This window comes from Rhinatrema bivittatum, chromosome 3 (genome assembly GCF_901001135.1).
Source record: "Rhinatrema bivittatum chromosome 3, aRhiBiv1.1, whole genome shotgun sequence".
Taxonomy (NCBI): domain Eukaryota; kingdom Metazoa; phylum Chordata; class Amphibia; order Gymnophiona; family Rhinatrematidae; genus Rhinatrema; species Rhinatrema bivittatum.
Window position 1 is genome coordinate 346,284,465 of NC_042617.1, and position 27,990 is coordinate 346,312,454.

Below are 27,990 nucleotides of genomic sequence, written 5' to 3' on the forward strand. Positions count from 1 at the left end.
CTATTTGAGCGTTCCAAGTGCCTGGTAGTCTCTTTCTTCTGCTGGCAAACTTGTTCCATCGATCGACACTTCTTAATGTGACTGCAAGAAAAGATTAACATTTTTACACTAGACTGTTTTTCAACAGAGAATGGGTTTTAGTGAGGAGTAATAATCTTGCATGTACTTTTTTATTTTTATCTTTTTGCAGGGGATGAGCATGAGGGAGGAAAATACAATACCTGGCTGTTAATTTTTAAAAAATGCAAGTTTTGCATGCTTTTCGCTTGTAAACTGAAAAACAAAAGTGACATACTTATGGAGGACCATTTTCAAAAGCTGTTTATCTGGGTAAGTACTGTTTTAACTGGATGAAAGGGCCGTCCAAAAATTGCCCATTCTTAGGCCATCTCGAAGTAGGCCTGGGTATCCTCAACACGTCGCACTTTCAGCCGCCTTAGGAGGAGGAGTTCCCGAGGGCATGTTTGGGCTGGAGGAGGGAAATAATGCGCACAGACAGCGTTTTTCAATCTGTACACGCTATTTTCCAGTGGGGAAAAATAGCTGCAGAAAAAGCAGGCATGTATGTCTGCAGGTACTTTGTGTCCATGACAGCTTTTCAAAGTGAAAAGATGCAAAGACCACTGATAAAAGTATCCAGAGACTTTGCAGTAGGTAAGGGCAGTTTTAAAATTTATTAACCCCGCCCCCCCCCCCCCCCCAGTTTAAGTAGCCCAGTCCCTGGAGCATTGAAGTTTTCCCGAGTACGAATGTCTTGGATCTCCTAAAAGCGTGATCGTCTCCAGTTAAGCTCTGCATCCTCCCTCAGTATTTTTTTGTTTGTTTTTTTTTTAACTTTTTGTTAAATACTCAAGTGTATCCCTAGTAAATAAAACAGGGGAAAAAAATTATCATGGCACTTCTGTAACCAAAAAAATTATGGGGAGAAAGGGAAAAATCAAAGCATGTGGATAATTAGGTTGTGAAATTCCTGGGGAATCCTAGGAGAAAAAAATATATGCAGGAAACCAATGAACAAGGGTAGCACAGTACACCCAGTCATATTTATGTAGCCACTTTTTGTCGACTAGAGGTGTATTATTATCATTGGAGTATGGCTATGTCCTAATATTGAGATGTATCTAGAACAGGAGGTTCAGAAAGAGTTCAGAGTGTGTGTTGTAACTGACTGACATGGTGGCTCTTCTCCCAAAGAACACGTGAGAATCTGGGAAGTATAAAATTGCTGCCCATGGGGAAATTTTTAAGTTTTGTTGGAGAAATTGACAAGTTGAAAGACCTATGTTGTGGTGCTGGGAGACTGGGAAGAAAAGCAAAGAGCTGTGTGTGGCTTGGGTTTCCAGTTTTTGGAATCTGTGGAAGGCCAGAGAAAATATCTACTGGGAAGACAGGAGGGAACCAGGATCTTCTATTCCACTGGCCAAAACTGGGGACAATGGCCTTCGGCAGTACTTGGTTACATTTCCGGAGTGAAAAGACTTACATTGCGTAAGAACTGCGCTTTGTGAAAGTGAGTGGAATGACCTTGGAGAACAGATTTTTTTTTTTGTTGTTGACTGTGGAACTGTGTGGATATTGTTTTGAAATTGCTTTTTGTAACTGCTGAACCTTGCTCTTTTTGCTGTGAACTTTTTTGTTTTTGTATTGGCTGAAACCTGGTTAATTTTGTTAAGTAAACTTCTTTGTATTTGGAGTACAATACTAGCGTGGACATTTTTGTTTTAAGCCCAGTGTATCCTGCCCCCATCCCATGGAACCCAGAGAACTTTTTCAACCACCCTGGTTGAGGGCATTCAGTGCTCTCCAGGACTGGGAAGGTGACCACTTGGTTGAGGGGGGTGGGGAAGGGGATTACACTAAATTCCCAGATAAACACACAACCTCTAATTAATAATCTGGGCTTCAGCGCCCACCCCAAGGAATCCTGGAGGGCCTTCTTTTAAATGGTTCAGCTAAAAAAAAAACAATTCTCAAGAATTCTTGAGAAAAACAAGTCTACCTCAAGGGAACTTACTTGCTGTCACCTTACACAGTGTTAGAAAATACAAACCAAAGAAGAAAGAAATCTTACCTCTACAAGACGAGTCCCACTCTCCTGCGGTGATATCTAAAGGTCCCTCCCCCACTTGAGAATTCCTGAGGTGATTTCCGAGATCCCTCAGAGGTAAGCCTCTGTCCGGTAGCTGGCTCCCGGCATGGACTTAGCCCCTAGGGTGGCTTAGAGGCAGCGGGTGCAATACTGAGTGCGGCAGTGAAGGTAATTCCCTCTCCCTCCCCCCCCCCCCCCCCCCCCCCCCCCACAGCCGGAGACCGCCCGGCACGAAACCGGGAAACGCCGAGACCAGGTAAGGTAGAAAATGTTTTCCAAGGCTCGAATTGCCGCACAGATTGTCCCCTCCGGTGTCTGTGAAATCGGGTTGAGCAGCCCCGTCCAGGCTAGACCCCGATCCGGTGCGATGGTCCCCCGGGGGGGGGGGGGGGTCGCCATCTTGCCCATGTGGTCGTCTGTGCCATTCCCCCCCCCTTGGTCACCGAATTGTCCGCACAACTGAGCCGTGCGCACAGCGGCGAACTGGGCGCACAACTGACTTGTGCGTCTGTGCCGTGCGCACAGCGGCGCGCGCATCTCGCCCAGGCGCACAAAGTGGTAGCCTGCGGGTGCACCACGCATGCGCATCGTCGGCGCACCCGGAGTGCACAGCTAAGTCTCCCAGCGCGCACACCTACGTGCACAGAAGAGTTTTGAGCCACTCCACGTGCACAAATCATGGCACCGCCAGTCAAGAAAGCCAAGGGACAAGCCCTCTGCCCAGCCTGTCACCTGAGAGCTGCGCAACCTGAAGTGGCCTCCACAGTATGCCAGCAGTGCGTAGAGACTCAGGGGAACCTAAGCAAGGCCCCCCCCACAGCCAGTAGAGGAATCCGGATCCACCAATGATAGTACCGCAGACCTCTGTACCTCCGACTCAGCACCTACTCAGGGGGGCATCTAGGAGGCCTCCACTGGATTCAGTATGGACCCAGGGACCTTTTCCTGGGTGGAATTCTTCAAAGGGCTGCAAACCTTTGTCCAGGCACAATCGGTACCACCTGTGACACAGACCCAGTCTCCACCCGAAGCACAAGACGTCCCAAGCGCCTCACAGACGTGCCCCATCCAGGCAAAAGCCTCCCCTTAGGGGACACAGACACCTCGGGGGAAGAGTCTGACTCCCCTGGAGGAAGGGGAAATTCCCCCAGGGATGGAACCATACCGAACCATGATGTGATTCTTCACCAAAGACGAGTTATCAGCTCTAGTGTCTCTGACCCTGAAGACGCTGGCCATTCCAGGTGCGAGTGCCACAGCGGAGCCAAAGACGAACCCAGTTTTAGTCTGTCTCTGTCAGGTCTCATGCTATTTCCCAATGCTGCAGGCCGTACAACAACTGATTGACCTGGAATGGAAGGCCCCGGGGGCCAGCTTCAAAGGAGGATGGGCCCTAGAAGCCCTATACCCCCTGGAACCCATTGCCAAAGAAATCCTACAGTTCTCAAAAGTGGACGCCATGGTCTGCGCTATCTCAAAGCGCACGACCATCCCAGTCAAAGGAGGAGCTGCACTCAAAGATGCCCAGGACAGACATCAAGAATCCATCCTTAAACAATCATTTGATGTTGCAGCAATGACCCTGCAGATCGCTTCCTGCTGCGCCCTGGTGACACGTACCTGCTTGCTTCTCTCCAGAGACGCAACCACCTCCGTCGAAACATTAGAACTGGCGATATCCTTCCTCGTGGATGTGACCTCTGACCTGGTGCGCACCTCAGCCAGGGACATCTCCTCCATAGTGGCAGCCAGAAGGCAACTATGGCTCCGAAATTGGTCAGCCGACGCGACCTCCAAGATGAACTTCACGAGAATGCCTTTGAAAGGATCCCTACTGTTCGGAAGCAAATTGGAGAAGTTAGCCAACAAATGGGGCGAATCTCCAGTGCCTTGGTTACCTGAGGACAGGAACAAGAGAAATCAGTGCTTCTCCCCCTGAAGAACCAAGGGTAGAGGGACCCAGCGCTTCAGACCATACAAGAACACACACTACCAAGCACCTCGCCCTGCAGGCAGGGGCCAGTCCTTTCGAACAGACACAACAAGAGGGGAGCAGGCTCAGGTTCAGGCCCCAGCCACACCCCACAATGAAAATCAGCAGACCCATCCACAGGAAGAAGCCTTAGGGGCAGACTTGCCCTCTTCTACCAAAGATGGGTCAAGATAACGTCGGACAAGTGAGTCCTAACCATCATTCAGGAGGGATACTACCTGGACTTCCACAGCATCCCCCCAGACAAATTTGTGAGATCACTGTGCCACTCCCTCTCCAAGAGGATGGCAGTGGAAACCACACTGACAAAACTACTCAGCCTAAAGACGATAACCACAGTGCCCAAGCACCAACAAAATACTGGTCACTATTCCATTTATTTTATCATTCCCAAGAAGGAGGGGACATTCAGGCCCATCCTGGACCTCAAGACCATCAATCGCTACCTGAGGTTACCACACGTCCGCATGGAAACCCTACATTCAGTCATAAGGGCAGTACAACAGGGAGAATTCCTGACTTCTCTAGATCTATCCGAAGCCTGTCTCCACATCCCGGTCCATCACGACCATCAGCGCTTCTACGCTTTGCAATACTGGACCATCATTACCAGTTCTGGGTACTACCCTTCGGACTAGCCACTGCTCCTCGGATGTTCACCAAAATCATAGTGGTAGTGGCGACGACACTGAGGAAAGAAGGAATCCTCGTACACCCATATCTGGACAACTGGCTGGTCAGGGCAAAATCTCTAGAGGAAAGTTACCAGGTGACCACCAGAGTCAAAAATCTACTGCAGAATCTTGTGTGGGTCTTCAACACAGCCAAGAGCTGCCTGCAGCCCTCCCAATCGTTAGAGTACCTGGGAGTCTGGTTTGACACTAAACAAGACAAGGTTATTCTTCCCCCTACAAGGAGAAGGAAACTGATGGACCAGTTGCGAAAACTATTGAACTATGCTCGCCCCAAGGTATGGGACTACCTCCAAGTCCTCTGTCTCATGACATCAACCCTAGAAGTCATCTCATGGGCAAGGGCCCACATGCGCCCACTACAACGTTCCCTATTGTCACGATGGAACCCGATGTCCCAGAACTACTCCATTTGCCTCCAGCTACTGGCAGAGGTTTGGACCCGGCTCCAGTAGTGGCTACAGGAAGACCATCTGAGCAGGGAGTAAGACTATTCCCACCGATCTGGATCTTGCTCACCACGGATGCGAGCCTGCGAGGGTGGGGAGCCCACTGCCAGGAACTGATGGCCCAGGGGCAATGGGACAAGGAAGAGTCGGGATGGAACATAAACCGCTGGAAGCCCGAGCAGTCAGACTAGCCTGCCTACAATTCAGTCACAGACTCCAGGGCGAATCTGTCAGTCATGTCGGTCAACGCTACAACAGTTGCCTACATCAACCGCCAGGGAGGAACTAGAAGTCAACAGGTGTCTCTGGAAATAGACCCCCCTAATGGCGTGGGCAGAAACAAACCTGCAAGGGATCTCAGCCGCCCACAACATGGGAAAAGACAACGTCACTGCGGACTACCTCAGCAGAGAGAGTCTAGATCTAGGGAATGGACGATGTTGACCACAGCCTTCCAGTTGATAGTAAACTGCCTGGGGAACCCCAGCCATGGATCTCCTGGCAACCCGGTCCAACACCGAAGTTCCCAAGTTCTTCAACAGCTGCCCCAAAATCTGGAAATCTCGTGTGACAATCCCCGAGAACAAGACCAGGAATTACCCCTAGTTCAAGGCACCCATAGTTGCTGGGTGTCGGCGTTTTTCATTTGAGTGCACTGGCGGTCTCCAATTTGGAATTCAGTTTAACCAGTCCTAGTTCATCAAGTTATTAAAACACACATATATCCTTTTCGAGGAGAATACTGAAGAGCTAAGCTTCCTGAACGGGTATATGTAGGCTGATGTCAGCTTGAAATCTGACTCAGTCTCCCATCTGCTATCAGGAGTACACTATACCCATTGGTCCTGAGTCCATCTGTCTACACTAAGGAAAACAAAATTATCAGGTAAGTAATTTCTCCATTTCTTTATCTGGACCAGTTCTTCCATGTCATGGTTGTTAGGCTTGGCAGCACTGCCGCACTCACCCCGACTTCAATGCGGGATGGACTCTGCCAAATGTGGCATGGCACACCATGCCTTCTTCTCCTTGTCTCATCCAGCCTTGACTTGTCCCCTTCTCATTGTCTCATCCAGTGCCTTAGTGTGTCTTCGTCCATTCCATCCTGAACTCCTGGTATTGACCTCTTGCTTTGGACCTGACCATGCTTGCCTACCACCTGGACCTGACCTCTTGCTCAAACCTGACAATGTTTGCCTGCCACCTGGATCTCTCACTTGTACCTGGCCACATTTGCCCGCTGCTTGCCCCCAACCCTTGGCCTGACTCCGTATCTTCAGCTTGCTGCCTGTCCTGACCCTGGTGTGCCCTTGCTCTCTCCACCACCCTAGGGACCTGCCTAAGTTCTGCCGGCCGCCAGAACACAAGGGCTCAATCTACAGGGGCTGGTACAGGTAAAGCTCCAGATTGTCGTGCTACAGGGTGCATTCTCCAGCTGCCAGCATAGGCCCAATAGGTCTGCCTACAAGGCGCCGTCAACTATGCCACAGCACAAATGGCTCACACCAGTTATTACACTGGTCTTACTGCATAGAGAATCATTATCTTTCATTAAGACAACATCCTCACAATGCCTAACATTTTTGTATCATTTTCTTCAAACTACAAATCTTGAACCTGGAATTTGGTTGCTTCATCTAAAATAAAATTTCAAAATTGCAGCCCACACCAAGTTAAGACATCTTCTATCTAGAGTTCTTCCAGGGAGATATTTTTAGAACAGCAGGCATCTTTAAGGTGTCTTGGACTGGCTTAGGGACAGGAGTTTCTTTCAAGGCTTGGGCTTGCAACAGTACTGAAGCAATATCTACAACAGGGGTATGGCTATTACAGTAAAACAAGGGGACACTTTTTTTTATTTTATTTTAGATATGTTAATGATCAGAGCAGGGTTTCACCAAGGTGGGGGTTCTTTTTGCTGAAACAAATAGTAGCTTTGTAAGTGCAGGTACTATCCTTCAAAGCACAGAGTACATCCCTTGCACCATACCACCTGTACTGTCTGGATCCGGTGCCATCCAGAGCCCCATCAGTTTCATCAGCGCGGAGCACGCACAAAGCGCCGTCATTCTGCAGAGCATTTTGTTGTGGAAACCTGTGAGTCTTGCCCTGAGATGGCATAGAATAAGGATCTGTTAGCACATCTCAGGAAGCATTGGACAGTTTGGCTGGTGTGAAGCATTTTGGAGCTAGCTGTGACCCCAGCGAAGGCAGCTGTTGTGGAGCCGAGTTATAAATCAGCCATTCTTGCAGCCCTTAGAGAGAATTAACCTATCTGGATCTCATAAGAGGCTATCAGTGGGTTCCTAACTATTAGAAACCATTCTGTCAATGCTAGTGTAGACTCTTTGCCTCTTTAGGCACTGCAGACAGAAGAGGGAGTTTGGTACCGCTCGTGTCCAAGGTGGAAGAGAGATTTCCAAATAATGGAGCTGCTCAAATCTCCTGTACGAACCCCTCAAGGGGTTCTGACATTGGAAATGATCCCTCACCATGAAGTAGTTGAATCTCCTTCCTCACGGGAGTCTCTCCATGAGCAGGAGGGTGAAGAAGGGGGATTGGCTCACCCAGTGTTTCTACCAGACTTTTCCCCCTCGGACCATCGGAGGTCTTCTCAGTTGCCCTTCTCGTTGGGATCTGGGATTTAGTGGTTGGTGGGAAGGAAGAGGACTTTATGGGAATTCCTTTGGACCTCTGTCTGGAATTGCCTCAGTGTGCTTTTCCTCTGGAGGACCTCTGCTTTTCACAATTGTTAGTCAGTATCTTTGCCAGCTTATCTATCGGAAAAGAAAAAGACCTGAGAATGGATATCTTCAGGTTCCTTCAGTTTGTCCAGCCTCCAGCAGACTCTGTGGCCATTTCTGTGCACAAGCTCCTTCCAGACCTGCAGATGAAAATGTGGCAAATGCCTACTTTGTACTTCCCCCGTGGCTTGCAAGTTAGATCTGAAGTACAGGGTCCAGGACTCCCAAGATGGATTTATTTATTTAATCATTTTTATATTCCACTCCTTCTACATTGTTGTTCCGTGTGGATTACAAAATTAAAACATATGTAAAATAAATGGAATCATAAAACAAAACACAAAAACTGTAAACATTCAATACAGCTTTGAGAAAAAAATCTGTAAAAAGCAATGTTTTAAACTTCTTTCTTAAAATGTTTATATCTGTTTGGGGTAGTCCAGCTGTTACATCACTCCATGGTGGTAGAGTTAGCATTGAAGTTGGCTAAGGACACTCGGCATTTTAACACCCACCCTGGGAAAGATCCAAAAGAGTTTTCATATTTGGGAAGAAGATCTTTCAAGGATCCATAAGCGTCCGGCTTGCGGCTTATTAGTTGTATATCATTTATTGTTTTTATTTTCCATTACATACAATACAAATTGAGCAGTGCAGATTATAAGAAAACATGGTTCAATATTTGCACAAATATATACAGAAGTTAGATATTGCTGGATTTATCAGACCCAGAACAAAAGGGATTTCATCATTCAGTGGAGTGTAAAAAACATCTGATTTGCTACATAGATGAAGTCTTTGATGCTGTATTCAGGATCTCAGCCATGACCATTGCAACTTGAAGGCTTGCATGGTTGAGAGTGAGTGGCCATCAGGAGGATGTGCCTGTTCAAGGGACAGCTTGTTTGACGACAAGGAGACTGTGGCTCTGATCAAGGTGCATCAATCCACATTGCAGTCGTCATCAGCAGCAGGAGAGAACTAGTCTGGTCCAATCTGCCACCAGTAATTATCTTACAAATGTCCATTCTTCCAAAGACATCTCTTCCATTCTTTTCAATGCCACCAGGTCCCGCCCACTCTTCCACAGTAGCAGCTTCTGTTAGGGGTGGCAAAAGGAAAGACATCAACCAAAGGCCCCACAGCAGTCACAGCCCATACAGGACCAGTTTTTGACATCTTTATCCTGCCTCCCCACTTCTGGTGGGGGTGAAGGGTTCAGTTCTACCTCTTTGAATGGTGTTTGATCACCAGAGACCAGTGGGTCCTAAAAATTGTGGAGTATGGCTACTACTTACACTTGGGTCTCCCTTCTCTAGCCCAATGGACTGCAGTCCATTGGGCTAGAGACTGCAGTTCTGACTGTTCTCAATCTGCCCAGTTACTACTGGAAGTGGAGTCACTCCTTCAGCACTGGGCAATCAAGCTAGTCCTCCTCAGGAGTGTGAGTAGGGGGGTTCTGTTCTTGGTAGTGCTTAATCCCCAAAATGTCGGGGGCATTGAAACCTATCGTGAATCTTCAAAGAATGAACAAATCGTTGGTTCTGGAGAGGTTCATGATGAACTCCCTCAGAAGATTCTTCTTTTTATTCAACCAAAAGATTGGATACGTGTACTGGATCTGAAGGATGCATAAGTGCACATCCCCATCTACCCTGGCCATTGGAAGTTCCTTTGGTTCATGGTGAAGGCCATGCACTACCAGTACAAAGTGCTCCTCTTTGACCACTCAGTGGCCCCAAGAATGCTTACAAAATGCCTTCTGCTAGTTACTGCACTGATCCATCAAAGGAAGTCTGCATATTCCCATACCTGGATAATTGGTCGGTGATGGGTCTATCTCCAGCAAGAATACTGGAGTCCTTCAAGTAGGTCATTCAGCTGCTCCTGGTCAACTTTGTCAAGTCAAATCTGGTTCTGTCTTAAAGAATTCAGTCCATAGGAGCCTGGATAGACCTCACTTGAGGAAAATGTGTTTCTCCTCATTGAGAGGGTCACATTGGTCATGGGTCTAGTACAGCCTCTCTTTCAAAAGGACCGAGTGGCAGCAAGACTGGTACTGGTTATTCTCGGCCACATGGCAGCTGCCATGAATGCGGTTCCTATGACCTGAATTCATATGCGAGGCCTTTGACGCCAATAGATCAGCTATGATAGCTGCTATCCCACCAGGTGTGAGGGGTAGTAGGTGCAGCCCCAGATGTTTAAGACCAGGAGATATTGCAATGCAGCCACAGGGACTCTAAATTAGTGAGACTCCTCTAGTGCAGTAGGGGCCTGGAGCACTACCTATGCTCCAAGCCTGGGCGGTTGTGCCATTTTGAAAAATGGCTGCTGCCAGGGCCTGGAGCCTATTTATTTGGCTTTAACTCAAATCATTTTAGTGGTAACTCAAGACCAGCTACATTCAGGTAGAGTAGATATTTCTGTCTCCATACAGGATGAAATGATTTGCCTAAAGTCACAATGAGCATCAATGGTATTTGAACCCTGTCTTCTTTGGTTTGCATCCTGCTGTAAGATGCTTCTCCACTTCATATATATTGTTATATTTTTACCTTTCAATGCCCATTTTCATGTAAAATCTGGTATTATAAATGCATAATTTTTTGTATGAAGGGAGGATGGGGCTGTGGAGATATGCAAGACTGCAAGATTTGCTTATCTCACCTAATATTCTTGCACCAGCCCTGGCTGCACTGGCTCCACATGAGAAGGCAGGATTCCATCTAGAGCTGTGCTACTTTGGGTCAGTGCCTCGCCCTATTATCGACCAGGATTTAATTTTCTTTTTTTAAGGCCAGGTAGAACAACATGGATCACTTCTGGTATCCCTTCCCTGGAGTAGGTAGGCAGAGACTGGAGAACTATAAAATATGTATAGCTCAATTGGAAACTGCTGGAATGGCAAGGGCAATGGCGACATGAAGGCAAGCTACAGTCGCAGAAAGGGAGGGGCATGAGCCAGAAAGAAGTGCCTGTGCAGTGTTGGTGAGGCTTCTGTCTCTGGTGGTTGGGCTGAGTGTTGAGAGAGGACAGCTGGCAGTGGAACCAGTGAGTCTCCTGGAGAATGTGGATATTGTGAATGGGCAGAAATGAGAAATGGAGGACTCAAGATGCCTGCCTGGTGAGGCACGTTGGTAGAAGCTCTCCGATCAGATTACCTGATTTCTTGATTTCCCCTGTTCCTGATGCCTCACACGAAGAAGAAGGCGAAAGTGAGGGGAGCTGCTTTGTGCTCCTCTCCAATGGAGAACTTACAGCCGTGGATTGTAAGCTTCTTCTCACCAACGCTAACTAACACGCCGGCAGAGTTGGTCACTGCAGGGACGGCTGATGGGTGTGCAACATCCCCTCTGACCCTTGACATCACGTTAAGCCCCAGTGCTCCAAGACTGCCTGAACCTTTATGCAGGGGAGCGAGAGGAGAGCAGCGGGTAGGGGGAGAGAATACCTTGGATGTTCTCCATGGGACTTCGAACACTGCCCTGCTTGCAGAAATCCCCCATGAGATTCAGGGGAATGAAGGCACTGCGCTACCTGATCCAGGTATGGAGAATGGAGGGGGATCTGGACTGCAGGAACTGGTAAGAACTACAGCGTTTTGCCCATCGCTCCCAGTCATGGAAAAGGGGACAGGCACTGCTTTGGGGTTAGGTGAAGTTACTCCTAGAATGCCTGAACTGGAAGGTAATATTCAACCACCCCCAGAGATGAATTTAGAAACTATTTGGGCAGCTATTAAATCCTTGGAAGCTTCTATCGTTTCCCTATCTAAGATTACCTTGGAAATAAAAAATCAAGAGATAACAAATGTTAATATATCATCTCAGCAAAACAAAAAGATAGAAGTCCTGGAGCAACGAATGGGAGGTGTTGAAAAAGTGCAACATAATCTGGTACAATCTGACTTGATAAATAATAGAAAGCTGGAAAATATAGAGAACTCTTTGTGTTCCCATAACTTGAGATTTCTGAACTTTCCTGTTATTAATTTGATCTCTCCTATGGAATTATTTAAGATGTATATCTCTCAAGTTTTGAAGATCCCAGATTCAGCTAGACCAGTGGTTACCAAAGCCTATTACTTACCTTCGGTAAGAAGTACTGGTGAAGAAGTGGAGGATCAGTTGCCGGTTATGGACATCTTTGAGGTTCTCGATGTCTCAAGAGACATTAGTTGCCAGAAGAAAACCTCTTCTAGTATCTTTTGCATTTTTATTAGATTGAAATAATATTCTAAGGCAATTTTTTCATAATAGGCTTGTTTCGTTTTATGGCCAAAAGGTCTGGTATTACCAAGTGATACAAATGGGGGCACAGTTTTTACTGCGCTACCCATGTAAATGCTCTGTTAAATATCAAGATCAGAATTATATATTTTTTTACCCCCTCTGTTAAGGGTGTTCTTGGATTCACATACCTAATAAACCCCTAGCTTGCCTTGGTAAGGTAAAAGTTTGTTAAATCTCACTAACCTTTTTCTTGAAATTTTTATTTGTATTGTCATACTCATTTCAGAGCCTCCATATTTCTTTTATTTAAACAGTGCTGTATATAATTACAGATGGAAATGAGTATGGAATTACTGTTTTTCTTTATTCTCTGGTGCTGTAATTTCTCTACTATATTTTTACTTGTGATTATTGAAAATGCTGATAGATAAAAAAAATGTAAAAAAAAAAAGAGAAATGGAAGAGGCTGAGGAAGGGAGATGGTTGCAAACAAGAACTTTTTACATAATGATGCAGCAGTGCTGGTGCAGGGGCACTCGCTGTTTGTGCGTCAGAGAGGCACGTATATACACATACATACATTGTCTGCATCAGAAAAGTGTGTGTATGTGGGTGTCTTTCTCACAGACACAGACCCACACACTCTGTTGCCCTTGGACAAAGATAAATAACCACCCACAGAGTGGGAGTGTGGAGATGTGTGTGTGTGAGAGTGTGCCAACAAAGTTTCCTCAGTCTGAAAATCCATGTGTGTGAGTAAGCGTATATGTCTGACACTGGCTGGTAGTGTGGTTGCCTCATTGCTTGGCGACTGGTTCAAGAACTGATTGGTTGGCAAAAGACATTAACACCAGACCAAGAATCCAGGATATACATACAGTATATATGAGAGATGCAACCAAACTTGAGGATATGGGGGGGGGGAGGGCAGGGGGGAAACTGATCCCATGGATGGGAGGGAGGACTGCAGCTCAGTTTGCTTACCCTTGGTCTAGTGTGCGATCTACTTAGTTATTGAGGAAAATGTGAAATTTATGTTGGGGAATTTTTGACTCTGTTCTGCCAGGCTCCAGGTCACCTAATGTATCGCTTAATGCTCAGCCTGGCAGGCTTTTGGGAGCTGTTGAAGCACATGCTGAAGGGAAAGCACACGAGGAAATCGGACATATATTCCCATGAGCCTGTTTTGAAAAAATCCCCCAGGCTGATATTTTTCTTCTGTCCACCCTGGAAGTCGGGCAAGAGTTGAATTACCTGATCTTTTAAAAAAAAAAAAAAAAAAGTGAGAGCCTGATTTTTCCCTGGACCCTATCAGGCGGAATCTTTTCAGAATTAGAGAGGGCTTTTTTTTGGTTGGGGGGGGGGATAGCTGTACTAAAATTCAGATATGTGGTGGCATCAATTTTAGTTGATGACTGATTCTGTGGTTTTTGTGATTTGTTTTTAATAAGGGTGAGGATTTTGGAGGGGTGGGTAGGATGGGTGATTTTTATGTATCTGATTTTACCGTATAGCACCCGAGATGGCCTTTTCGGGCTGATTAGTTGGTATAGAAAAAAATTAATTTGGAATTTTAACCTTTGAAAATACAGAAGATAGGAGTAACACGTGTTTATTTATTTTTTTAAAGAAAATTACCTTTTCAGTATACAAAAATTCTCTTTAATTGAAACACCAATATCTAGTGGCCAGCAAGCAGGGCAGGGCTGGGTGTCGGGCATCTGATTATGGTAGCCATCACACCTGCTAGACATGTAATATGCACCCCCATTGGAGGTGTGCATGTCCTGCGCACAACCTGAAAATGGTGAATAAGGAGGAGGAGGAGGAGGAGGAAGCAATTCCATGGTTGGTACCAGCAGCTTCTCACTAGATGCCCTTTTTTTTTTTGTCTAAGCTCTGCTAATGACACACAAATCATGCACCTCACATGCATAGAAGAGAAATAGTTTAACTGAAGATCAGGTGCTTTTTTTTTTTTTTTTTTGCTTTGTTTTGTTTTTACAGAGTGCCCACTGTTGTAAGGTTCCCATGCTTTCAGCTTCTGTCAGCAGCCCTCTTTATGTTCTACCATTGGGAACGTTGCATGAAATACTTAACCCTGCTCTATGATACAGTTTCTTTTTTTCTTTTAAATACAGTCTAATCATCCCTTTTTTTTTTTCAGATAAAATAAAGAGGAAAAATGAAGGTTCGCTGTTATCAGGAGAGTCTGACCAGTTAACGAAAAACCCATGAAATATGGCACTGCCCTGGCTCACTTCTGTACTTTGAGAGTAGGCCTGCTTTTAACTCCTGGAAGAATGGTTTTCTCTGCAGTGTTGACGCCAGCCCAGCCTGGGACATCAAATGGCACATTTGTTGTCTATGAAAATATCTACTTTAATTTTACAACCCTACAATCAGAGTTTCGAGGTGCCATGGATCTGCCACTAAAATACAATCCTGGTACCGTGGTCACAACGCAGATGAGTACTTTACTCGTGAACAGTTCAGTAACTCGTCTAACTCAAGATGCTTCAGAGAGCTTAAGCCTGCCGCTCCAAATCATTCTGTCTGCTATAATGATATTTATTCTATTGCTTTCTTTTTTGGGAAACTTTGTCGTCTGCCTCATGGTATACCAGAAGGCCGCCATGCGATCTGCAATTAATATCCTACTCGCCAGCCTGGCGTTTGCTGACATGTTGCTTGCTGTGCTCAACATGCCTTTTGCTCTGGTAACTATAATCATGACTCAGTGGATTTTTGGGGATATCTTTTGCAGAGTTTCTGCCATGTTTTTTTGGTTGTTTGTCATGGAAGGGGTGGCCATCTTGCTTATTATCAGCATTGATAGATTCCTTATCATAGTCCAAAAGCAAGACAAACTCAATCCTTACCGCGCAAAGATTCTGATTGTCATCTCATGGGCCGCATCCTTCTGTGTGGCTTTTCCGTTGGCAGTAGGAAACCCAAATTTGCAGGTGCCGTCGAGAGCTCCTCAGTGTGTTTTTGGCTACACCACAAATCCTGGCTACCAGGCCTATGTAATACTGGTGGCACTCCTTTTCTTTTTTATCCCTTTCATGGTCATGCTGTACTCTTTCATGGGCATTCTCAACACGGTACGTCACAATGCCGTTCGTATCCATAGCCACCCTGATAGCATCTGCCTGAGACAGGCCAGCAAGCTAGGCCTCATGAGCCTTCAGAGGCCCTTCCAAATGAACATCGATATGAGCTTTAAAACTCGTGCCTTCACAACCATTTTGATTCTGTTCGTTGTCTTCATATTCTGTTGGGCTCCATTTACCGCCTACAGCCTTGTTGCCACATTCAACAGCCACTTCTACTATAAGCACAACTTTTTTGAGATAAGCACCTGGCTCCTTTGGCTATGCTACCTCAAGTCTGCACTGAACCCACTGATTTACTACTGGAGGATTAAGAAATTTCGTGATGCCTGCTTAGATTTAATGCCTAAATACTTCAAGTTTCTGCCACAATTACCTGGTCACACCAGACGCCGCATCCGGCCTAGTGCCATCTATGTGTGTGGGGAGCACCGCTCAGCTGTGTGAAACTATAATTCTTAGGGCCTTGTTCAGTCAAAAATGTTGTTTTCCATTGGCAAAGAATGGGGGAGGTCCTTTCTGAATAAGGCCGCCTTGTCTTTTTGTGCTTATTACAATTATGGTTTTCACTGCCATATGGCCCTACAAGTTGCATATGTTTTGAAATATTTTGTGCAGTTTGTAGAAAGCTGTAAGAACGTTGATTAACAGAGTACAGTGGAAAAAAACAAACGTGTTACCTCTAGGATTCAAAGGAAATCCTCATGTGGAAAAAAATACAGTTCTAATACTTTCAGGTTTATGCTTACCAAACCTACAATTGCTTTAATTGTAGGTGAATTTTTATGCTGCTACATTGTAGTCTGTGTCATTTTCAGAAAGATATTGCTGCTTTTTTTTTGTCATAGTCGAGCCAAAAAGAATGTCTTGTTAGATATGTGCTGCAGGCAAAAATTTAATTTTAGAAAAGAAAGATTTGGGAATTTTGGTGATGTCCTTTTTGTTTTTTTTAAAGCAGCTAATATTTCTTCTAAAATGTTTTGTGCACTTTACAAGATTTGGTAAAGAATCTGTGGTTTCCATTAGCCGTTTTTGGTTTTTTTTATGTAGCATATTTATAGGTTCTTTTTATACTGAGATGATTTAATGTTCTAATGAACAGTTTGTTTACATATTCAATCCTAAAGTGATTTTTTTTTTTTTTTAAATGATTCATTTTCAGCTTCGTTAATACAGGGGGTAATGGTTCATTTGTTTTCAACTATCCCCCTCGAATACTACCGAATTATTACATTTACCGTTTTAACTACAAGGCTATGTGTGTGAATTGTTTACTGTTCACTGCCACTTCTGACGGTAACAGCTATGTGTGTTAATGAGGGATGGATATGGATGAATCTAGAAATGTGCCGGAATATTGGGATTTCTTGATTTTCTAGCTGTGCTAGTACCGTCAAATTTAACTTATCGTGGTCATCGACGTTACTGTCCATGACAGATAGTGTGTGGAAATTCAGTTGCATGACCAATAGTGCACGATGCTCCTGTAATATTGTAGAATTAATATTTTGGGATACCTTCCGCTGATTGTGCTAAAACTTAGCATGAAACCCTACAGTTCGGTTCATTGTGCTGAAACATTAGCAGTTGAAAAGATATTTATTTGCGTTGTCTAGCCATTAAGCAGTTGAGCCAGGCAATGAATGTTTGTTCCAGTTTTAAGCCGATTACTATATATATATATGCTTCCCACTGCCGGAGAGCATACCAAAGATTGCAAGCAGGATGCTAATCTTCCCAAAAGATGAGAAGTCTTGGGATTGCTGTGCTCAACATTTGCAGATTACCCTGTAGTGCAAATAGTGAAGTGGGAGGTGTGCCTGATCGAAAATGCTCACACAGCAATAGCCCAAGTCCTATTCGCTGCTAAAATAAACTGTTCAGCACGCACGAGGAAAGGTATTAGTAAAGTACAACAGAGGCACTGCAGAGACTCTGCTGAAGCCATCTCACAAAAAAAAAAAAAAAAGGAAAAGATCCTGGTTGTATTTTAATTGATGTTTTGTCATGGCCCCAGCCACCAATCCGGTGCTTTTGATTTGGCCCTTAGTTATGGTTAAGCAGCCTGATGAGGTAGAGATGTCAGAAGGTTAGCGACCATGAACTCCTTTATCCTTGTCTAGGTCCCATTTTTAAGAAAAATACAGTTGTGTTGTATATATTTTTTTTTTTTCTAAAATTGTTGTCCAGGTGGAGGAATCTCTGCAGTTCCTTTTTCATAATGATTACCTTCATGCTCCTCGCAGTTTGTTCTGCAGTGAGTGTGGAGTGCTTCTCATCTGTTTTTTTTACTTTTAAAGGGGAGCTTCCATCCTCTGACTTCATGATCTGTCCTGCCAGATTACTACCGCTAGCACTGACTGCTCTGCTTCCTCGATTCAACATGACTGCTTCCCGTCACAAGAGAGCATCCTCTGTACTGTTATGATCACCCATCATCCATTTGATGTACAAACTGTGGGGCAGATTTTAAAAGCCCTACGCGTGCCGAGCCTATTTTAGATAGGCCCGGCGACTTGCGCTAGCCCAGGGGACACACGTATGTCCCGGGACTTTGTGAAAGGGGCGGGGGTGGGACCGAGGCCTCCGGCACAGCGGCCGTGCTGGGGGATCGCGTGCCGGCACTTGGCCGGCGCGCGCAACCTACGCCTGCCCAGAGGCAGACGCAACTTCCAAAATAAAGGTTTGGGGGGGGGGGGGTTTAGGTAGGGCTGGGGGGTGGGTTAGGTTTGGGAAGGTGGGGAGGGTGGGTGCGGAAGGAAAGTTCCCTCAGAGGCCGCTCTGATTTCGGAGCGGCCTCTGAGGGAACAGGGAACAGGGAAAGCCATCGGGGCTCCCCTAGAGCTCGGCGCGCGCAAGGTGCACAAGTGCGCATACCCTTGCGTGCGCCGACCCTGGATTTTATAACATGCGCGCGCAGCTGCGCGCGCATGTTATAAAATCGGGCGTAGATTTGTGCGCGCCGTGTTGTGCGCACAAATCTACGCCCGCGTGTAGGTACTAAAATCTGCCCCTATGCATTTAGGTAGTTAGGTTTGCCATCTTGAATTCTGAGGATGGAAGTCCTACTGAAATTTATTCTGAATATCCCTTATCTGAGTGTGAATTTGACTTATTAAAGTCTTCACATCTAGAGGAAAAGGATATTTTTGCTGCTTTTTTTTTTTCTTTCAGTTGAATATTTTTCTAAAACTCATTCTTCTGATTTTCTACTGAATGGTACTAGGGTTGCTGTCCAAAACATGTACAGAGGGCAAGGTGAGTTGCTGGATTAAGAGAACACTTAATCTAATAAATAGGGGAATTGAATCTAGGTCTCTAAATTTTTAAAACTTTGTGCTGTGATGCACTGTTAGCCCAATGCTTTAGGTTTTTATGGGGTTTTTTCTTGAGCGTCTTCTGAACTTAGATAAGATGCATAAGAAGAAAACTTCACCAGCCAGTATCTCTCTGATTCTCACTCTTTTTTTTTTTTTATTTGATTACTTCCCTTTTCAAACCCGAGCTCAAGACAAGTTAGATTTTAGATACATTAGGTAGGTTTTTGACCAGAGGGTTTATAATGTAAGGGTCTGATTTACGAAGATGTGTTTTGATTTTTTTTCCATTCTGTGTCATTGGGGGGGGGGACTTAATAAATCAGGCCCTAAGTTTATACCTGAGGCAATGGAGGGGAGTAGAGTAACTTGCCCAAGATCGCAAGGAGCATCAGTTGAAGAAGCAGGATTTGAGCCCTGGCTTTCTTAGTTCTCAGCCTGCTGCTTTAATCATGAGTTTGAAATCAGATTGTTACTTTTTTTATTTTTTGGTCTGAACAAATGTGGCATCAGAAAATTATCTCAATTTGAGACCTAAAACAAATATTACGCTGTTACTGAACGTGGTCCTGTTGCTGCTCTGAAATCGGTATCTATTGAAAGTGTGTCTGATTGGGTTTTGTTGCTGGCTTTATTTATTTTTTTCTGACACCCTAGTTTTTCAATGGAAATGCAATGCCATGCAGCCCACGCTCAGATTGGCGAGTGAGTGCTTTGTGAAAGTTAAATAGAGCAAGGTCCAAAAGACACTCGATGCCTCTTGCGCCATCTTATTGCAGATTTTCTTCTTGTGCCACAAAATGTCCTCAAACAGATTAATAATAAACTAGTTGAATGCAAAACATTTTACTCACTTTGCCATTTGCCACATCATTGCTCATCCCATACAAGACTTGAACTGAAAGGTTATATCGAAAGTGCTACAGGAGTACTTGCTGTACATGCCTCTGGTGTTTCAGCTTCGGCTGACGATGTGTGATTTATACTGTAGAATTGCTGCTGAGCAGCACATCAGGCTTACCCCAAGGTTGAATAAATTTAATTCTGGTTATAGTTGCGCTTTTGCTCTCTAAGATTCCTGAGTCAAAAGTATGCCTTTGTTAATCAGGACCCAAAATGGTGGTTCTTTTGTTAAGTTTTCTTTGGAAATAAAAGTCCATGAACAAAAAATATTAAGAGGATACCTTTTTATTCAACTAACTTAACAGACTTCTTTATTCGCTTTCAGGAGCTATTGCTTTTTTTACCAGGGCAGATCAAAAAATGTTGGCTGAACATACAAGTGAATCATAGATTACACTGGTGGGGGAAAGGTGACTTAGGGAAAGTTTGTTTTAGCAAAATGATGAAAAGGTGATAGAAACATAGAAACATGACAGCAGAAAAAGACCATTATGGCCTATCAACTCGGCTTTAGGATCCCTAAATTCCTTCAGAGAATCCTCTGTGTTTATCCCATGCATTTTGGAATTCAGACACTGTCCTTATCTCCACCCCTCTATGGGGAGGCTGTTTTATGCATCCACTACCCTCTCTGTAAAGAAATATTTCCTCAGGTTATTCGTGAGTATAACGCTTTTTTTACCCTTATCCCATGAACCCAGTACTAGAGCCTCCTTTCCACTGGAAGAGTCTCGTTTCCTGTGCATGGAATCTTTGGAGGTATTTAAATGTGTCTCTCTCTCTCTCTCATATCTTCCCATCCCACCTTTCCTCCAAGGTATGCATGTTTAGGTCTTTAAGTCTCTGCCTATATACTTAAGAACAAAGACCACTGATCATTTTAGTAGCCATCCTTCTGGAATGACTCCATCCGCTTTATATTATTTTGAAGTTGTAGCCTTAAGAAATTGTACAAAGTATTCCACATAAGATCTCGCCAGGGATTTATGCAGGGGCAATATTACTTCCTTTCCTCTGATGACCATTCCTTTTCCTATGCACCCAACCATCTTTATGGGTTTTGCCATCACCTTATCCACATGTTTGGCTACCATAAGGTCATCGGATACAGTTATCCCCAGATCCTGAGCTTCATGCTTAGAAGAATTTCACCCCCTGCACTGTATCTCTCCCTTGGATTTTCGTAACCTAAGTGCATAACGCCGTCTCTTTTGGCATTAAATCTTAGCTCTTGGACTATTCCTAGAGCTGCACTAGATTCTTCCGTGTCTTCCACACCTTCCTGGCTGTCTACTCTGCTCAAGAGTTTAGTATGAGCAAAAAGATAAACCTTTCCCAATAATTCTTCCGCGATGTTGCTCACAAAATTGATAACCATTCCAAGGACCAGTCTCTGTGGCACCCTGCTAGTGACATCTCTCTCCTTGTAATGAATTCCATTTACCACTATCCTTTGTCACCTCCCACTCAATCAGTTTCTATCCCAGTCAGTCACTTTGGAGCCCATACCAAGGGAGCTCAATTTATTTATAAATTGCGTATTTGGTACTGTGTCAAAGGCCTTACTGAAATCCAAGTACACTACACCTAGTGCTCTTCCCTGATTCAACTCTCTGGTCACCCAGTCAAACAAATTGATAAGATTTGTTTGACAAAACCTACCTCTAGTAAAGCCATGCTGCCTAGGATTTTATAATCCATTGGATTGTAGAAACTGCATTATCCTGTGTTTTATCAACGATTTCATTAATTTGCTCACCACACAGGTCAGACTAACAGGTCTGTGGTTCCCAACCTCATCCTCACTTCCACTTTTGTGAAGAGGAATCACATCCACCTGTCTCCAGTCCCCCAGAACTACTCCTGACTCCTAAAGAAGCATTGAAAAGGTCAGCTTGCGGAGCTGCCAGAACTTCTCTAAGTTCCCTTAAAACCTTGAATGTACCCCAACCAGCCCCCATTGCTCTATCTAAATTTAGTTAGCTCCTCTCGAACACACTTCTGAAAATCGTTTGAGGTTTACTTCACTTCCAATCCTATTTATGTTTATTTTATACAATCCCGCTCTCTGCTAACATATCCCCTGCTTTCCCCTTTCCCCTTAGCTACACCATGGTAATGTAATGTATGATTCACTTGGGTTCTGACAAGGGCACTTTTTTGCTTTGTCTTGCTCATTTTGTTTTGAACTAATGAAGGCTCGTTGTTGTTAGTCCAATAAAAAGCTATCTTTTTTTTTTTTATATCTTTATTTTCACACATTCAAATGGACTAAACATAGGATTACTGGGCATTCTCATCAGCCCTACCCTCTCTAACTTCTCATCTTCTGGCAAATGTTTTTGATCTGTTTCAACCTCATGGCTCATTATTTTTATTGAGAGGCTGAAAGGTGGGAAACCAAAGTGTTCCCCTGATTTATTATATTCACTAAGTGGCTAAAAGGGACAGAGAACAAGTTTTCTTCTTTGCAGATCTGTTAATAAAAAGGAAAAATGTTTTTATTTTAAATTCCCGTAAAGAATATTGCATGTTTTTGACATTTTGCTATTTCTGTAAAGATGTTATTTATATGGAAGAAATGCGTTCATCCCCCTGGTTTGTATTTATTGATTGAATTGACTTTTGCTGCCTTTTATGTTCAATGGACTGCCTCTGAGTTCATCTCCAGCAGTCCTTTGGTTTCTTAATTTTGAAACCATGCAAGCACCGCCACTTCCCTCCTGGAACCCACACTTTGATTTGCTACATTTACACACAACTGAAGAGCGCGCGTTCATCAAAGCAGAACTGATATGTTTGACTCTGGAACAGTAGAAACCTCTCTTTGAAATATGTCCATTGAAACCACTATTTTGCCATCATGGATTGTTTTAAATCTTTGAACAGCGATATGCTTGATCAAAAACGGACTCTTCTAAATACAATTACGTGTCTTTTTGCAAATATCAGACAAACGGAGATTGTAAGATCTGACTTTAGTTGCAGATTTTCAACAAAAGTGTGAAAAACCTTTTGTAACCTCAATAAAATGTTGTAGTCATCTTTCTGATATTGGACCTAACACAGTAAAAATGTATTCTGTGTGGCCTGAATTTGACATTTTTAATTTTAACTTTTGGGAGGATTCATTAAAAGTGTTTTTGGTTTTGTTTTTTTTTATTTTCCCCCCACCCCTCACGTGTTGGTCATTCATCTAATAATCATGGAGAAGATCAGCAGGGCCTGGATGAAAAGAGGGCTTGTTTCCTCTGCTGAAAAGGGAGTACACAGAGGGGTTGAGAGTCGATGAAAGGTTAAAAGCTTAAAAGATGGGCACAGGTGCTAGTCGATAGTCATAAAGACTTGGTTCTAGCTACACCTTCAGACGAAACAACTGATTTACACAGGTAAGAAATTGTCTTGTACTAGAGCCATTTCTTGATTCCTCAATTTTGATATAATGCAGGACAATACTAACATATGCTTCTGGTCCAGGTCAGTCTTTTGAGGGAATTACAGCTTGCTTTACGTATAGGGGCAGATTTTCAAAGGGGTACGCGCGTACCCCCCCCCCCCCCCCCCGAAAACCTGCCCCAAGCTCCCCCTGCCTGCGCCGAGCCTATATTCCATAGGCTGCTGGCACGCGCGTCTTTCCTGGGGGGCGTGTCACTGCCGGCGCGTCATTGGGGGCAGGGCCGTGAGCGTGGTTCTGGCCCAGGGGCCGATTTCGGAGCGGCCTCGGAGGGAACGGAGACGGGCTGTGCGCGGCTCGGCGCATGCAGGCTGCCGATTTTGCACAGCCTTGCGCGCACCGACCCCAGATTTTAAAAGATATGCACGGCTACGAGCGTATCTATTAAAATCCGGCGTACTTTTGTTTGCACCGGTCGCGTGAACAAAAGTACGTGCGGGCGTAGTTTTTTTTTTTTTTTTAAATCTACTTCATACTGTATATAAATCCCAAGATGAATAACTATGGTTTTATATACATCCTCATAGTTTTGGATTTGTATCTGGATCAGATAACTCTAATGCTTGAGGATGTAGTCAAATATTTTATTAATTTTTTTATTTATAAATTCATAGGTGGTAACTTTCAAAACACTGCGTGGGCACTTGTATACCCTTATATATGCACACATGTTATAAAATAGCCTGGCCATGCGCATATATGTGCTTAGTTTTAAGTGGGCACACACAAATCCCGCTTCTACTGCTTAAGTGGGGAGATTTTAAAAGGGGCACACGCCGACACCATTGCCTCTATAAAAAAACAAAAAAAAAACAAAACAGTTAAAGGATAGGTCTTCCAAACCCACCTCGTTTAATAGCCTTTCTTTTCCCCTGTTGGCCCCGACTGAATTTTAAAATCCTGCTGATCTGCCTAGACTTTTGTTTTATCACTGATACATCATAACAGAAATAAAGTTACACCGCAGGGGACCCTGGTGCGTGCCAGTGCATGTAAGCATTTATGCGCAAATTTCAGGTTAAAATCCCGGCACGCCCATGCCCAGACCATACCCAATCCTGCCCCTTTTTGAAAACTTTTCATTTGTGGGTGCAGCGGGAGATATGCGCATATCCAGGCGGCTTTTAAAATTCGCTTGGTTTCGCATGAGTCTGACAGATTCGCACATCCCCTAATTAATGTGTGCATCAGGTTTTTAGAATTCACCTTTTATATTCTGCAACTTCCTAGCATTAAGCGCAGATTACAATCTTAAACCTAATAAAAGTAAACTGATATTTACAAGCAAAAACAAACCAAACATACCATGTTATACTGATAACATCATACATATGGCTCCATGTACAGCGTTGCCTTCACCTTTGTTTCAAAGCTCTTTAATATCATTTTCACACAGCCATACCAGTAAAGAGTTCCACAAAACCAGGGCTGTATAGGAAAAAGCTTGTCTGGGTTTGTTGAAACCGGTCTCCCTGGATTACAGGAACATTAATGAACTTTTTTCTCTCAGATCACAATACCCAAGTAAGTCTATCACTGTAATTTATTCCTTACTGAACAATGCTGATTTGTATACAGCAACTTATCGATGGTAGCTAACCTCTTAAATTTTGCCCAGCAAACAGTAGGTATCCAGTGTAGTTCCTGCAAGGCAGACTATATATTGTCATATTTTTTAATCCTTTCAACATTCTTGCAGTGGCATGCTGGAGCAACTAGAGAGCATGCATTAGATTTGTAGGCAGTCCAACATATAAATAGCTACAGTAATCCAACTGTCCAAGGACTAATGCTTTCAATATTGTTCTGAACAAATCTTCCGGGTAGCAAATGCTAGAGCGTTCTCAGCATTTTCAACTTAGCACATTGTAAATTGAGAGTCCAAGATCCCCCCCAAATTATGGATCTCAGACAATATGGGTATAGAAATGCCATCAGAAATAACTCTAAGGACCATCTGTGGCTAGATTGCCCACACCCAATAGCCTATATTTAAACTCAAATGAATATGCCCCAACCTGTGTGTTGTTTTTGTTTTGTTTTTTACTTGTGAAGTATGTTCAAGAAATTCTGCTTTGGCATTGCATAGAATCTAAAATTTCTTTTGACAGCATAAATAAAATTCTTCAGTCCCTCCTCTCTAAAAATGGCCCCTAAAGGCAACAACTATATATTAAAAAGGGCTGAAGGGAGGGTGGATCCCTGAGGAACACCCACTGTAAAATCATACCAGGAGGAATGTTGTTGTGAGCTTGGACATTTTTTCCGCATTCAGTACTATGGACCCCCAGATTTTATTGTATCGTCTGCAGGGTGCCAATAACAGGCACGTTCAGGGGTCGATTCTTCTCCATTGTACCCGTTGGAGACTGGTGGCCCACAGGGCTTGGCTCTTTGTGCTTTGCTATTTAACATCTGTATGGCTCCAGTTTGCAGGTTATTGGCTGGACTTGGTGCAGACGACATATAATTTTATATCCAAATGAGTTCAACATGGGAAGAAAGTTCTGCATTAATTTCGTGCTGCATTTCTGCAGTTCATCAGTGGTTGACACACAATAAATTGGCCTTAAACATTGTTAAACCTGACATTCTGTGACTACAACATAATATGACAATGTTACCGCAGCAAGCGCTCCACATCGAGAACCAAAATGTTCAGGTCTCCCCTGCCATTAAACGTCTGGGTGTTTTTATGATTCAAGTCTTTCTTTTGAGAAGCAAATGTCTTCAGTTGTGGGTTCTGGGTTTTTAAACTACAGGTTTTATGCAACATTAATTTTTTACTGTTTCCTGCAGTCTTTAGGACTATTACTAAAGCTCTAATATTGCCCCTGTTAGTTTACTGTAACACCCTATACATTAATTTAACTCCAATGTCTCTGGGTATTACAGATACCCAGAGACATTGCTTTAATATCATAGAAACTCTACCTTCCCACAGTGAACTATTGACCATACTCCTTATACGTTCATGAAATATCCTTCAGATCTTTTATAACATTAAAGGGACAGAGGTCTAATGGGGAGGAGGATCACTTTAGAGAAGTAATTATACTAGTAACTTATTTCAGATTTAGTGACTGAAAACCCGACCATCCCTCTATAAAATCCAGTATTGATTCAACCTGCCCTTCTGATACCCCCAGTTGATTAAGTGTTTGTATTATCTTATTCCCAAAACATTCAGCAGTTATATTACAATTTGGGAACTCCCCATTATATTCCTTTGGTTTTGCTGTAAAATCTTTGACCAAGAAAAACTGTGTGGGCCAATTGACTGATGTTTCTAATAAGGAGGAATGAAACTTCTGCTTTGCTAACTGATATGCTGTTCTGTTGTTGTATAACAACTCGCAGTAATGGTCCTTTGTGCTAGAATCAGAATATTTCCTCCATTGTCTCTCTGCCTTCCAAAGTCCTTTTCTCAATTCCATTAATGCATTTGAGTTCCATGGGGCCAGTTTTTCTCTTATTGCATATCCACTTTTCTTTTTGGGGTGTTCTGAAGACTGGAAATTCAGATTTCAACTGATTCCTGAACCAGGGTTAATTCCTAATTATGAACACAGGACTTGTTTATCCATTGTTGCTTAAACTCCTCTAAGTTAACCTTAGGATACAGTAACTTTTTTTGACACAAATGGATTGATTTGTAGCTTTCCCTACACACCTTATTTTAAAAATAATAAAGAAATCAATCCATATTTCATTAGCTGTCAGTTCTTTGATTTCCTGTGACCAGTTCTGTTGGCATAATACTAAATCAAAAGTGTGTCTGCCACTATGAGTGGGTACTTCAACTAATTATTGGTACTCTATTACCTTCATAGTGGTTAAATCCCACAGGTGCAACTATAATGTGGATCAAGTATGTGAATATTAAAGCACCCTACTATCAATAGTTTTTGATAACTGAGGGACAATGATACTAGAAACTCCCACAATTGATCATAAATTACTGGGATTAGGGATAGGGTAAAGTATATCAAACAGATATTCCGATCATATACCTTAATAAATAGTCTTTCAAGTGCTGGTGGAGTAGTGCCTTACTTTCAGATACTGCCATTATCCAATGAGGAGGCGAAAACAGGTTTCAACCGCTGTGTGACTGCTGTGCTTCACAGGAACCCGGCATAATGCTATGTTTTAAAGGACTTCTGCATCAGGGGTAATTCGTATGCTTGGTGGTTTCCAAACTACTCTGGCTCAATGAACTGAAAACAAACGTATAGAAACAATTATGGACCATTGTGCAGTATCCAAAGTCAAAATTCACCCACAACGTTATTATATTTTTTCTTACTGGCAACATAGTTTCTTATTTGACTGAAGCAGGGAAATGCACGTTTGGCGCCATTACAGCAAAGTGCCTTTTAAAAGAGGCCGACGTCTCCCCAAAAAAACATTGGCATCAACATCAGAGCACAACAGCTGTTAGCGAGGTCCGATGGACTGACGTCAGCGCATTGACATGTTAGCTGTCAAATTACAAAAATAGAGATTAACACAAAATTATTTAAATGTAAATATCTCATATGCAAGAATTCCTCTCGATCTCATTGTTGAGAGCATGGGGGAACACAGAGTTCATTTTCTAAATCCATCTCTTCCCATTGTAATAAATGTTTAGCCCAATCAGGATTCTGTAAGCCAGTCCCCAATGTCCTAAGCAGGCTGCCATTTAGCAGGTGCACGCCATCTCCAATTGATGATGTCACTGTGTGGGGAGGCAGGCTTCCCTTCTATCCAGCGACGGAACAGGGTTGGTTAGGTTGAAATCACCTTTTGTTACATGCCCAACAGCTTTTTTTTTTGTGTGTGGAAATATTTCAGATGGAAAACTCTACAGTACAAAATCCTTTCTGACCTCACCCATGAAAAAAATCTGTTTGTCTTTGGATCAGGGCTTTTCCCTAGAGTCTAACTACATTGTCATGTTTGCTTTTTCCCTTCCAAAACTTTTCTAATTTTCTTTTGAATTTAAGTGTCATA

General features: G+C 43.6%; 1 protein-coding gene across 1 annotated transcript in view; it reads left to right on the top strand.

Annotated features, from left to right (window-relative positions):
- GPR63 (G protein-coupled receptor 63) overlaps positions 1 to 17,502 on the top strand; it is a 113,857-nt gene extending 96,355 nt beyond the window's left edge. Inside the window, exons 4-5 of the mRNA XM_029595396.1 lie at positions 191 to 330; positions 14,370 to 17,502. Of these exons, the coding sequence (XP_029451256.1) occupies positions 14,437 to 15,765 (1,329 nt within the window). The 5' untranslated portion in view covers positions 191 to 330; positions 14,370 to 14,436 and the 3' untranslated portion in view covers positions 15,766 to 17,502. The remainder of the gene's footprint in view (positions 1 to 190; positions 331 to 14,369) is intronic.
- Positions 17,503 to 27,990: the final 10,488 nt, after the last annotated feature.